The 12,352-nt window shown below is 47.4% G+C and overlaps 1 protein-coding gene and 1 long non-coding RNA gene across 3 annotated transcripts; both read right to left on the bottom strand.

The window, feature by feature from the left end:
• Window positions 1–1,606: 1,606 nt before the first annotated feature.
• On the bottom strand, window positions 1,607–7,699 carry LOC114590520 (uncharacterized). The gene is made up of 4 exons (XM_028716758.2): window positions 7,627–7,699; window positions 7,104–7,186; window positions 5,825–5,951; window positions 1,607–4,900 (listed from the first exon to the last, which is right to left on the bottom strand). Exons 2-4 carry the CDS (start codon window positions 7,176–7,178, stop codon window positions 3,225–3,227), a joined length of 1,878 nt encoding a protein of 625 aa, XP_028572591.2. The 5' UTR covers window positions 7,179–7,186; window positions 7,627–7,699; the 3' UTR covers window positions 1,607–3,224.
• Window positions 7,700–8,220: 521 nt separating this feature from the next.
• LOC114590078 (uncharacterized) lies at window positions 8,221–11,343 on the bottom strand. 2 transcript variants are annotated; one of them, XR_003704923.2, is made up of 4 exons: window positions 10,728–11,343; window positions 10,142–10,250; window positions 8,854–8,920; window positions 8,221–8,359 (listed from the first exon to the last, which is right to left on the bottom strand). It is a non-coding gene; the product is annotated as an uncharacterized LOC114590078 (long non-coding RNA). The 2 variants fall into 2 exon arrangements; XR_003704922.2 differs by having other exon boundaries at window positions 10,142–10,193; window positions 10,728–11,333.
• Between the last annotated feature and the right edge of the window lie 1,009 nt (window positions 11,344–12,352).

The raw sequence follows: 12,352 nt of genomic DNA on the forward strand, positions 1-12,352 counted from the left end.
TCTCAGGTTTATTGCTCAAACACATAAATCACTCCAGAGCTCCTTCGCTCTGTGTCTGACTCCAAGTTTGCAGTTGCCGAGTCTAAACTCCGCCCTTCTTCTTCTTCCAACAGGGGGGAAAACCCTTTCGCTTCCGCTCTTTCCCCCTCCTCTCACTGACCTCTTCGCACCTTCGAGTTTTTGGGCTATCTATTCCCAGCCTCTCCCCTTCTGTCTCTGAGCTAAGGTTGGTATTTGGATCTTTGCTATCTGCTGCCTGCTCTCTGCTTTCTGAAGCTATGCCACTGGGCTGCCCCTCCTCCCTCTCACATTCCAGTGTCCTTATCTCTCTTTTCCTGCTTTGATTCCCAGCCTCTGTCAGCTCCTGAACGAAGTGAGGCCGTGGAAGACACCAAGTTCAGAGCCCATGAGGAAGGGGCAGTGTCAGCATGGGCGCTGAAGTCCCCCAAAACCAATAGGTTAGGGAACTCCAAGGCCCAGCCTGCCACCACCTCCAGCAGGCCTGACAGGGTGGCTGTCAGTGGTCTAGGTGGTTGATACACCCGCCAGCCAGCCAGGCTCTCCTTGGTGCCCCACACCAGGCCAACACATTCAATGCCGGAGATCTGTGGCTCTGGCAGAACCCTGAAAGAGCAATTCTCCTGGATTAACGACGACACCCCTCCCCCCAACCCACAGTCCGCGATTGAACTACGCTCTATTCTGGTCTTGCTTTCAAATGTGAACTGTTGACAGTGCAAAGATATAATTGCAACTGTTCACTTTGCAAAGGAAACCATCATTTGTAGTTACCATCTTTTTCCATGTGTTAGTCAATGTTTTTTGCTTTAAAAAACTTACTCAAAAATTGAGGTTTGTCTTATACACGGATGGTGAACCCCAAATTAAGAAATCAAAATTTTAAACATCAAACATAACTTTGATATTTTCCTAAATATTCAAAACACTGGTATTTTTAGTATTGTATATTTAAACATCACCGGCAGTGAGCTTTTTTTAGGTGATTGCAAGCTCGCCTCCACCCCCTCCGTCTGCCACCACTGCGCCAAGCCCACTCGTGCCTGAACCTGAGCCCGAGCCATTATACCTTCTATTTATATATGACTGGGGGGGGGGCATTCATCCAGAAACAGTGAAAAGATTCCAGAACAGTCGTATATAAGTGGGATTGGCACTCTGAGCATGCGCAGCTTCAGCTGCAAGTGCTGATAAAAGCAGAACTTTTGTTTTTTCCTTTTGCAAACAACCGACCAACAAATGCTGCCTACAAACTGTAGTGTCATGACTGCCTATAGACTGTGTCCGCCTGCATCTCGCTGCTAAAAAGAGTGAGACTTAGTATGACGTTACAGCTCTTGCTATAATGATTGTAAAAAGTGTTACCGTGAAGCATTTATGACCAGTCAAGCAATAAAACACGTGACTGAGTTTTACGGTGTCTGTGAATGTTTCTTCTCAAAGTGTAGCTTCAACTGCTGACGACTGCTTCCAGAAACTCAGCAGAAAGACTGAAAGCTGCTAACAAGGTGCCTACACATGAGTATACTCATGCAGCAAAAGTGTGATGGACTGTGACCTTTAATACTCCTTGGAGGAAAAGGTGGTATAAAAAGGCAATAAATGAATTTTAATAAGGACAAATGTAAGGTTCTGCACTAACACAGGAATAATCAGCTGAACATATATACAATGGGTAATACTTGGCTTGACACGAGTCAGCAGTGTGACGCTGCAGTCAAAAAGGCTAATGTCTGCATCAACTGAAGTATAGTGTCCAGTTCAAGGTCAGACTAGTCCTTGGACAGACGACACCTGGAATACGGGGTCCAGTTATGTGTAGAGGAGGGTGGTTAAGATGATCAAGGGTCTGGAAAACAAGCCTTGTGAGGAATGGTTTAGGGAACTGGCTGTGTTTAGCCTCGAAAAGAGGAGGCTGAGATGGTGGAAATAGCTCAAGGAAGAGCTTTCTGGTGGTGGAAGCTGTTAAACAGTGAAATGAACTCCCTCAGAGGGCGGGGGGTGCTCCTTCATTGGAGGATTTTAAGCAGAGGCTGGATGGTCATGTCATGGATGCTTCAGCCGAGATTCTTACATTGCAGGAGGTTGAACTAGATTAACCTTGTTGTTGTTTAGTCGTTTAATCGTGTCCGACTCTTCGTGACCCCATGGAGAGCACGCCAGGCACTCCTGTCTTCCACTGCCTCCTGCAGTTTGGTCAGACTCATGTTTGTAGCTTCGAGAACACTGTCCAACCATCTCATCCTCTGTCGCCCCCTTCTTCTTGCGCCCTCCATCTTTCCCAACATCAGGGTCTTTTCCAGGGAGTCTTCTCTTCTCCTGAGGTGGCCAAAGTCTTGGAGCCTCAGCTTCACGATCTGTCCTTCCAGTGAGCACTCAGGGCTGATTTCCTTCAGAATGGAGAGGTTTGATCTTGCAGTCCATGGGACTCTCAAGAGTCTCCTCCAGCACCATAATTCAAAAGCATCAATTCTTCGGCGATCAGCCTTCTTGATGGTCCAGCTCTCACTTCCATACATCACTACTGGGAAAACCATGGCTTTAACTATACGGACCTTTGCTGGCAAGGTGATGTCTCTGCTTTTTAAGATGCTGTCTAGGTTTGCCATCGCCTTTCTCCCAAGGAGCAGGCGTCTTTTAATTTCGTGACTACTGTCACCATCTGCAGTGATCATGGAGCCCAAGAAAGTAAAATCTCTCACTGCCTCCATTTCTTCCCCTTCTATTTGCCAGGAGGTGATGGGACCAGTGGCCATGATCTTTGTTTTTTTGATCTTGAGCTTCAGACCATATTTTGCGCTCTCCTCTTTCACCCTCATTAAAAGGTTCTTTAATTCCTCCTCACTCACTTCATGGATCACTGCCTTGCCGTGGCGAAGGGGCTTGAATAACTCGGAGAAGCTATGAGCTATGCCGTGCAGGGCCACCCAAGATGGACAGGTCATAGTGGAGAGTTTTGACCAAACGTGATCCACTCCAGTATGCCTGCCAGGAAAACTCCATGGACAAAGACAAGAGATTAACCTTAGGGTCCCTTCCAATGCTACAATTCTATGATTCTCCCCACGGTGAATTATTTAATGGGACGTGAGCTTGGTGCTCTTACTGAAGTTCTTTCCACATTCCAAGCACTGATATGGTTTCTCCCCTGTATGAATTCTTCGATGGACCACGGGATTCCCCTTGGAATTGAAGTTGTTTCCACATCACAAGCATTTTAATGGTTTCACCCCTGTATGAATTCTTTCATGTGAAGTGAGACTTCCTTTCCAGGTGAATCTCTTTCCACATTCCAAGCACTGATATGGTTTCTCCCTGCTGTGAGTTTTTTGATGGGAAGTGCGATGGGAATTTCGACTGAATCTCTTTCCACATTCCAAACACTGATACGGTTTTTCCCCTGTATGAATTCTTTGATGGGAAGTGAGATTTTCCTTTTGGTTGAATCTCTTTCCACATTCCAAGCACTGATATGGTTTCTCCCCTGTATGAATTCTTTGATGGGAAGTGAGAGTCCCCTTGGAATTGAAGCTGTTTCCACATTCAACACACTGATATGGTTTCTCCCCAGTGTGAATTCTTTGATGGGCCGTGAGATGCGCCCTCTTACTGAAGCTCTTTCCACATTCCAAGCACTGATATGGTTTCTCCCCCGTATGAATTCTTTGATGGGAAATGAGATGGGTGTTCTGATTGAAGCTCTTTTCACATTCCAAACACTGATATGGTTTCTCCCCTGTATGAATTCTTTGATGGGAAGTGACACTTTCTTTCCGACTAAAGCTCTTTCCACATACCAAGCACTGATAGGGTTTCTCTCCGCTGTGAATTCTTTGATGGGAAGTGAGATTATCCTTCCGAATGAAGCTCTTTCCACATTCCAAGCACTGATATGGCTCTTCGCCTCTGTGAATTCTTCCATGTGATGTGAGATGGGAGTTCCGACTGAAGCTCTTTCCACATTCCAAACATTGATATGGTTTTTCCCCTGTATGAATTATTTGATGGGAAGTGAGACTTACTTTCCAGGCGAAGCTCTCGCCACATTCTAAGCACTGATATGGTTTCTTCCCAGTATGAATTCTTTGATGGGAAGTGAGACCTTCCTTCTGGGTGAATCTCTTTCCACATTCCAAACACTGATACGGTTTCTCCCCTGTATGAATTCTTTGATGGGAAGTAAGATTTACCTTCCAAGTGAAGCTCTTTCCACATTCTAAGCATTGATATGGTTTCTCCCCTGTATGAATTCTTTGGTGGGAAATGAGGCTTTCCTTGCAGGTGAAACTCTTTCCACATTCAAAGCACTGATAGGGATTCTCCCCACTGTGAGTTCTTTGATGGGAAGTGAGTGGGCCCTTCTGACTGAAGCTCTTTCCACATTCAATGCACTGATACGGTTTCTCACCACTGTGAGTTCTTTGATGGGAAGTGAGATGGAAGTTCCGACTAAAGCGCTTTCCACATTCCAAGCACTGATATGGTTTCTCCCCTGTATGAATTATTTGATGGGAAGTGAGACTTGCCTTCCAGGTGAAGCTCTTTCCACATTCCAAGCAATGATATGGTCTCTCCCCGCTGTGAGTTCTTTGATGGGAAATGAGATAGGAGCTTTGACTGAAGCTTTTTCCACATTCCAAGCACTGATATGATTTTTTCCTGCTATGAGTTTTTTGATGGGAAGTGAGACTCCTCTTGGAATTGAAGCTCTTTCCACATTTCAAGCACTGACAGAGTTTCTTCTCAATGGGATTTTTTTGATGGGAAGAGGAATAGAAGCTCTGACTGAAGCTTTCTCCACACACCATGTAGTTATATGGCTTCTCCACTGTGTGGATTTTGCAGTGGTCTCTCTTGTTCTTAATTTCCAATTCATCAGCACCTGTGACAATAAGAGAAATGGATTAGAGCCTTAGGAAGAAACTGAGCCCCAGATTATTGAACAATGATAATCAATGCTTGTGAGAGAGAGAAAAGAGAAGGGAGTTAGACAATTATTTATTTATTTATTCATTCATTTATTGATAATAATTAGTATTATTAATAATAATAATACCCTGCCCATCTAGTTGGGTTTCACCAGCCACCCTGGACAGCTTCCAACAAAATATTAAAATACAATAATCTGTCTAACATTAAAAGCTTTCCTAAACAGGGGTGCCTTCAGATGTCTTCTAAAAGTCTGGTACTTGTTTTTCTCTTTGACAACTGGTGGGAGGGCGTTCCACAGGGCAGGTGCCACTACCGAGAAGGCCCTCTGCCTGATTCTCTGTAACTTGGCTTCTCGCAGTGAAGGAACCGCCAGAAGGCCCTCTGCACTGGACCTCAGTGTCCAGGCAGAACGATGGGGGTGGAAACACTCCTTCAGGTATACTGGACCGAGGTTCTGATTTGAAAGAGAGGTAGAGCTGGATATTATATGCATACTGATGAACACCCAGGTCTTACTACAAGGTTCAGTGTCTTTGTATTAACTGACATATTTATAGGAACCTGAGGTCAATAAAGCCTGACTCTTTTCTGGGATGGATTTTGCTTTGCCCAATCATGGATTCTTCTCCATCTCCAATGTTAGTTTTCTCTTGAGTCAACCAAAAACCCTGACAGAAGCTGTTTCAACTTTCCTAACAGCTCTGAAGCCTAACTGGAGGGAGAATATGCACAGACAAAACAGTTGATAGTCCTCCATTGGGGAGTTAGAATCCTTGATGCTGTAGATGGTGCTGTTGAGCTCCATCCAATTACTGGAGGTTTGTCACAATACTCAATATCAAAACAGAAATTATGAAGCAAGAGGGAGTCTTACTGAGAGAGTCCATGACCTCACGATTCTCCTCCATGACTTCCTTATGCAGAGCTCTCTGGTCAGGATCCAGCAACACCCATTCCTCATCTGTGAAATGAACAGCAACATCTTCAAAGCACACTGGACCCTAAAAGAAAAAGGTTGTCCTCTTAGACAGCATGAAGAATATAAACTGTACACTGCTCTGCTATTTTCTGCCTGTGAATTGCTGTGTTGTTTTAATTGGATGGGTTTGCTGCACATTTCAATTATGTGAGCTTGTTTTAACATTTTAATGGATTTTTTGTTGTCTATTTTAATGATGGGTATTAATTTTGTGTAATAGGGTGGAACTTCAAATCCTTCTCTCTGTGCAAGCATTCCAGCTTGCCAGATGGAAAGATCCCCACTCCACTCCCCAATGCGCTGTTCTTGGCGGCGGGGGGGGGGGGGCTCCCAATGCCCTAAAGCCAACTGCAAGGGGTGCATGGGGGCACAAGGAGTGGGAGGAAAGGGAGCTGAGCCCCATTGTGCAACTGATGTGGCTGGCTAGAGGACTCCTGGCCACTGCTTAGAAGCCTGTCTTAGCATTCAACAATAAATATATAAATAAAAGTGCAACAACATACCGTATTTTTCACTCCATAAGATGCACTTTTTTCCTCTTAAAAACTAAGGGGAAATGTCTGTGCGTCTTATGGAGCGAATGTGTGGTCCCTGGGGCTGGGGGCGGGGAACCCGGGCTTCCCCCACCAGCCCCCAAGCTCTGGGAGCGGAGGCAAGGCTGCATGCAACCTTGCCGCCGCTCCCCGACCTGTTCTGGGGGCTGGGGTCGGGGGAAGCTCGGGCTTCCCCTGCCCCAGCCCCGTGGCTAAAAACAAAGCCAAGGCAGCACGCAACCTCTCCAGCCAGGAGAGGTTGCGCACGGCTAAAAACGAAGCCAAGACAGCGAACCCGGGCTTCACCTGACAGCTCCAGAAGCCTGTCCGCTGCTCTTTGGGGCTGGGGTGGGGAATAAGATTTTTTTTCCCCCTCCTAAAAACTAGGTGCGCCTTATGGTCCAGTGCACCCTATGGAGTGAAAAATACGGTAAATAATACTAGCAACACTCGGAAACCTAGTTAAGGAGAGGTGGCTGTTGATTATTCACAGCACACAAATCTTCTGGAATGGCATGTTCAGACTTTGTTAAGGGCAGTTTCACAGCAGCAGGAGGAGGGGGAGAGATTCATTTGGGCCCGGAGGCACCCAGGCAGCCCCACCCCTCAGCCTCTTTCCCCACAAGGCTTCTTCCTCCTACTTGATCTGGTTCCACAGCCGCTGCTTCCCCTCCAGCACCATGAAAAGATGGAGGAGCATGTCTTGATGGCATCATTTGGTCACCTGTAAGTAAGAAGGCAAGTAGGAAGACACAGGTGCATGCTTCTCTCAGAGGTCAAGCAGCACGACTCTAACTTCAGGTGGGCCTTACGTAAAGTCTTGCCTGCTGAGTGCATTTGGATGTTTGTACTCATTTCACATTTTCATGCTACAAAAATGGATCTCCACTCCTTGGGGTTCTTGGGACTCAGCTACACAGCCACAAATAAAAGGCTTTAAGTGTGTTTTCAGTGCAATATGCAATGTGACACTAAATGACGGTGGTGAGCCTTATGGAAAAGTCAATGTATTTTTTAAAAAGCATTTTCAGAACAGTTTTTATGTGTGTGTAGACTCCATGTTGGGCCCAAATGTCTTCCTCAAAAGAATTCAAAGAACCCATTATATTAGTTTCAAAATCAATAGCATGTGCCAAAATGTAGAAAGAACTCATCAGTCCTTACCCAACAGCCTCTCTCTGGTTTCCCACAGAGTCCTCTCTGAGGAATCCAAGCCCTTGTCTGCAAACAATTCCTTTCCCTGAAAGAGCAACAAGGATTTAAAACAGGGAAGTTGGAGAAGTACTGGAAAAGGAATGGCAGAGGCATTTCTTGGATGCTTTCCAAAAAAGGATGTGATTTAGGGATGCTCTCCCTCATGTTTGGAGCCCCTTAGGAGCATCCAGAGGAAAGTCTCTCTCACCTGCTGCTCCGCCTGCTTCCTCTCCTCTGCCTGACTCAGGAGAAAACCTTCAGCCAGGGCTACTGCCTGGGAACTGGTCTCTGCTCCACATTCCCTCACCCAGCACTCCATCTCTAGTGGAAGGACAGCCAGGAACTGCTCCATGATCACCAGGTCCAGCATCTGAACTTTTGTATGCCTTTCTGGCTTCAGCCACTGACCATCAAGACGGTAAAATTGGTTGCAAACTTCTCGGGGTCCTTCAGTCTCCAGGGAACAGAGCTGCCTGAACTGCTGGCTCTGCACCTCTGAGCAGAGGGTGTCCTCCTCACCCAGGACCTTCTGCAGCGAGTTTCCCCAGAAACTCCCACTGCTCCCAGTTTTGATAGCATGGCCTCTTCCTGCTTCAGGGTCAGCTGAGTCTTGCTCATCCATTTGTGCTCTCATGAAGCCTCGCGGAGATCCCTTTTTCTTCTGCCAAGTTCTGTCTGTCCCAATTAGAAGCACTAGCAAGTCCTACAAAACAAGCGCATTGTTCTGTTATAAAATTGGTATACTGTCAGGAGAAGAAAAATGTTCCCTGAGTAAGCGTGGATGAGTCTTACTAGGAACCAGGGTTGGACTGCACCACAGCACAGACTCTGAGCTTTCTCTAAAAGAAAAAGGAAGACTTTAGCCCTCCTAGAAGTAATGTTGCCATACTAAATGTGCAGACAACTGAGGGCATTTCTGTGAGATGAATACCCCGCTTGTTCCTGCCTTTCAGTCAATGCATGAAGTCAGAACTGCGACTGACGAGTGAGTACCAAATGCATTGTGGACACTAGGCTGTGGTGGGGGTCCTAAACCTGGGGCCCTCAAAAGCTGCTCCCCGTCCTGTCCTCCCCCGCTAAACACACAATCCTTTCCTGTTTCTGTCTCATTTTCTAGCACTTGGAATCTCCAATGTTCTCAAAACATACTACTGGTGTGGGGTCTTCCCTTTTTTGTTCTGAGGGCCAGATACTTACCTGGCCAACCCCCTGAGGATGACGGGGGTAAGTTCAAAGCACGTGGGGGTGGAGCCAAGGGACAGCGCTAAAAAGCAAGTAAAGAAAGACTCATCTTATTTCTGAGATCGTAAGTTGTTTTAAACGGTTTTAATGTGGTTTTTAATGTTGTAATCTGCCCTGGGAACTGAAGGTGAAGGGTGGATTAATAATGATGATGATGATGATGATGATGATGGTGTGACAAAGCTTAACCCACACACAGCCATATATGCCTGGGGGTACTCCTGAATCCAGCAGGGTCACTTGAGGCTCAGGTGGCCTCAGGGACTAGCAGTGCCCATTTCCAGCTCTGGGCTAGTTTGCCATCTCTGTCCCTTTGGGACTGTGACGAGGTGTCCCTTGTAATCCATGCTCTGAATCAGATTGAATTACTGCAATGCCCTCTGTGTGAAACTGTCCTTGAAGAGAAGAAGAGGAGGAGGAGGAGGAGGAGGAGAAAGAAGAAGTTTGGACTTGATATCCCACCTTTCACTCCCCTTCAGGAGTCTCAAAGCGGCTCACATTCTCCTTTCCCTTCCTCCCCCACAACAAACACTCTGTGAGGTGAGTGGGGCTGAGAGACTTCAGAGAAGTGTGACTAGCCCAAGGTCACCCAGCAGCTGCATGTGGAGGAGCGGAGACGCGAACCCAGTTCACCGGATTATGAGTCCACCACTCTTAACCACTACACCACGCTGTAGGAGGACTTGGAAGATGGTCCAAAATGCAGTGACCAGATTATTGGCTAGCTGGTGGGCTCGCTCTCTTTATTAACTGTATTTATATCCCACCTTTTTCTCCAAAAAGCTCTACTTGGCTTACACCCCTCCTCATTTAATCCCCACAATGACCTGAGAACACATTTACTTGCTTTTTTAAAACTGCTGCATTGGTTGTGAGTTCATTTCTGAGCCCCATTCAAGGTGCTCACATTATCTGAAGAACCACCTCCTTCTCTAAAATACCCATTGGATGTTTTTGGATTGGGAGAGGTCTTGGTAGTCTCACCACGCTCAGAGTTTTGGAAGGGGGATGTCCCAAGAGAGGCATTCCTTGGTTGGGGAATTCCCTCCCACAGAGGCACATCTGGCACCTTCTGCTATTCACCAAAGCCTCTGACACCGCAGACATGTGTTTACAGGACCACCCTATTCCTGTGACTGTATTTTGTTGATTTTAAAAATTGCTGTATCCCGCCCTGGATAATAAATGGAGTAGTAGTAAAAATAGTGATAACAATAACAACAAGAACAGCAGTAACACATACCTTAAGAAAGTGGGGAACTTGCCTGCTGGAATTTGCAGAGGTTTTGTTGCCCCTTGAGGTTACAGAAGAAAACACACACATCATCAGTATTTGGCTCAATCTGGTTGATCTAAATTTAAATGTAAACATAAATCATCATCTTCACTTTGAGCCTCCCTCCCACAACTCATCAATAGACCAACATTTCCATTAAGAATCACAGATTTGTAGAGTTGGAAGGGACCATGAGGGCATCTAGCATTCTTCCATTTGCAACATGAAAGGGGGGGGGGAGAGTTAACCTAAGAGCAACCACAAGCTTGCCTCTCTAGGAGTTTGGCTATGCTATGTTGCTTCTGTTTAAACCAATTCAGGAACCAAGGAATCGAACCAACTAATCCTACGTTGAACACTCATAATGAAACATATATTGCAGATATTCCTGCAGATTTATTTTGCTATTTTTGTAATATACAAATGACATGAGAAGACTCGGTCTAATTATTGGTATCATTCATTACTTCTATTATCCTTGTTTATAAAGTTCAATAAAAAGTTATTCAAAGGAGAAAGGAAAAAGCACGCCCAGGCCACACCTGCAATGTACCTTCAAAGCAGAATCAGACCCCTTGAAAGAGCCATGGCTTCCAAAGAATCCTGGGGAACGTGGTTAGTTCGGAATGTTGGGCATTTCAATCCTCCTGCTGCAGATGTGAGGGGCTGTTATGTCACAGGCCTGCATTTACATTCCGGCCCTGATGGTTGGAGTCTTGTGAGGCCTGAGAGCTGCCAGGCGAGATTCCCCCGTCCCACCCCCGGGGGGGGGGGTTAACAACCCGTCCTTCCTGCGGGAGGGAGATCCATAGTTCACCGCAGGAAGACGCGCTTTCTTGTCTCCGCCTTCAATCTTCCGACCGCCTTTCTCTACGGATTGCCTGGCTCAGGGGTTCATCTTTATTTTTTGCGTAGATATTTATGTCCAACTGGTTCTGTCTGGCGACCCCGTCTGTTAATAATCAATATCTGCTTTGTCTCTCCTTCTTTGCCCGCCCGTTTCCCCCCGACCCAGAGATGCCTCCACGGGGCGGCAAGCGGCGCCTCGACCCCGAGGAAGAGCCGAGGTGCTCAGCTCCCTCCTGCCCTGCGGCCCCGGGACTGGCTCCCCCTCCCTCCCCCGGGGAAGAAAGACTCCCCCTCCGAGGCTCCCAGGAGGAGAGAGACCCGAGCCGGAAGAGACCAGCCAGGGACCGGCGCCCGCCCTCCTCTCTTGTCCTCTCTAGGAATCCGGCGCCATGCCTTTTAACCCTTCGCTCGGGCTCGGGATGCCTTCTTTTCCTGTCCTCTCTAGGAATCCGGCGCCATGCCTTTTAACCCTTCGCTCGGGCTCGGGATGCCTTCTTTTCCTGTCCTCTCTAGGAATCCGGCGCCATGCCTTTTAACCCTTGGCAAGCCTAGCGCCCCCTGGCCCAGGAGGGAGTTCCTGCCTTGTTCTCTTGGGGGCTGAGCGGTTCTTGTTCGAAACTTTCCTTTGTTTAAGACCCTTATTAGCATCTCAGCGAGGGCTTTGCGGAGCTCAGGGGTTTCCTGTACCGGACAAGGAAGGTTCTCCGAGGGACCTTGTCTTTGGCCTAATTGGAATGGCGGGAAAGGAGAGAGAGAGAACGAGTCCTTTCTTGGGGACTGTGCAGCCAGTGCTGCCAACAGATGTTTGTTCAGGGGACAAGGAAGAGACGCGTCTCTGATTCACCCCCCTCTCCAGCCCCCAGCCCTGCTCTGCAACTTCCTGCAATACCGGGGGGAACTTATAGGGCTGTTGTAAGAAGGACGGGGTTTGGTCTTAAGGAAGCACTTCGAACACTTCGGAATATACTCTGCAGAGGTCTGGCTTATCTCAGTGGCGTAGCGTGGGGGGTGCAGGGGGGGCCGGCCGCACCAGGCGCAACATCTGGGGTTAGGGCAAATCCACAGGTTAGGGGGCGCAAATCCACGGGTTAGGGGGCGCAAATTACTTGCCTTGCCCCGGGTGCTGACAACCCACGCTACGCCACTGGCTTATCTCCCAATGTTCTGCCACCCCATCTTTCCTTGGCGTGGCTCTGGCACTGCCCAAACACCCCTGCACCACCCTCCCCCTTCATTCAAATGGCACAGCTATGTAGCAGGAACCCCCCCACCCCAATCATTCAGTTTGTACAAATTTCACACACACTCACACTCACACACTACATACAC

The sequence above is a fragment of the Podarcis muralis genome, chromosome 1 (genome assembly GCF_964188315.1).
Source record: "Podarcis muralis chromosome 1, rPodMur119.hap1.1, whole genome shotgun sequence".
Classification (NCBI taxonomy): Eukaryota; Metazoa; Chordata; class Lepidosauria; order Squamata; family Lacertidae; genus Podarcis; species Podarcis muralis.

Bases quoted from the DNA above. Each gene is read 5' to 3' on its own strand.
- LOC114590520 (XM_028716758.2), bottom strand. From the start codon at position 7,178: ATGATGCCATCAAGACATGCTCCTCCATCTTTTCATGGTGCTGGAGGG. The intron at 5,952-7,103 runs GTAGGAGGAAGA...TTTTTCTTTTAG, and splicing joins CGGCTGTGGAACCAGATCAA to GGTCCAGTGTGCTTTGAAGA. The intron at 4,901-5,824 runs GTAAGACTCCCT...TTATTGTCACAG, and splicing joins TGAGGTCATGGACTCTCTCA to GTGCTGATGAATTGGAAATT.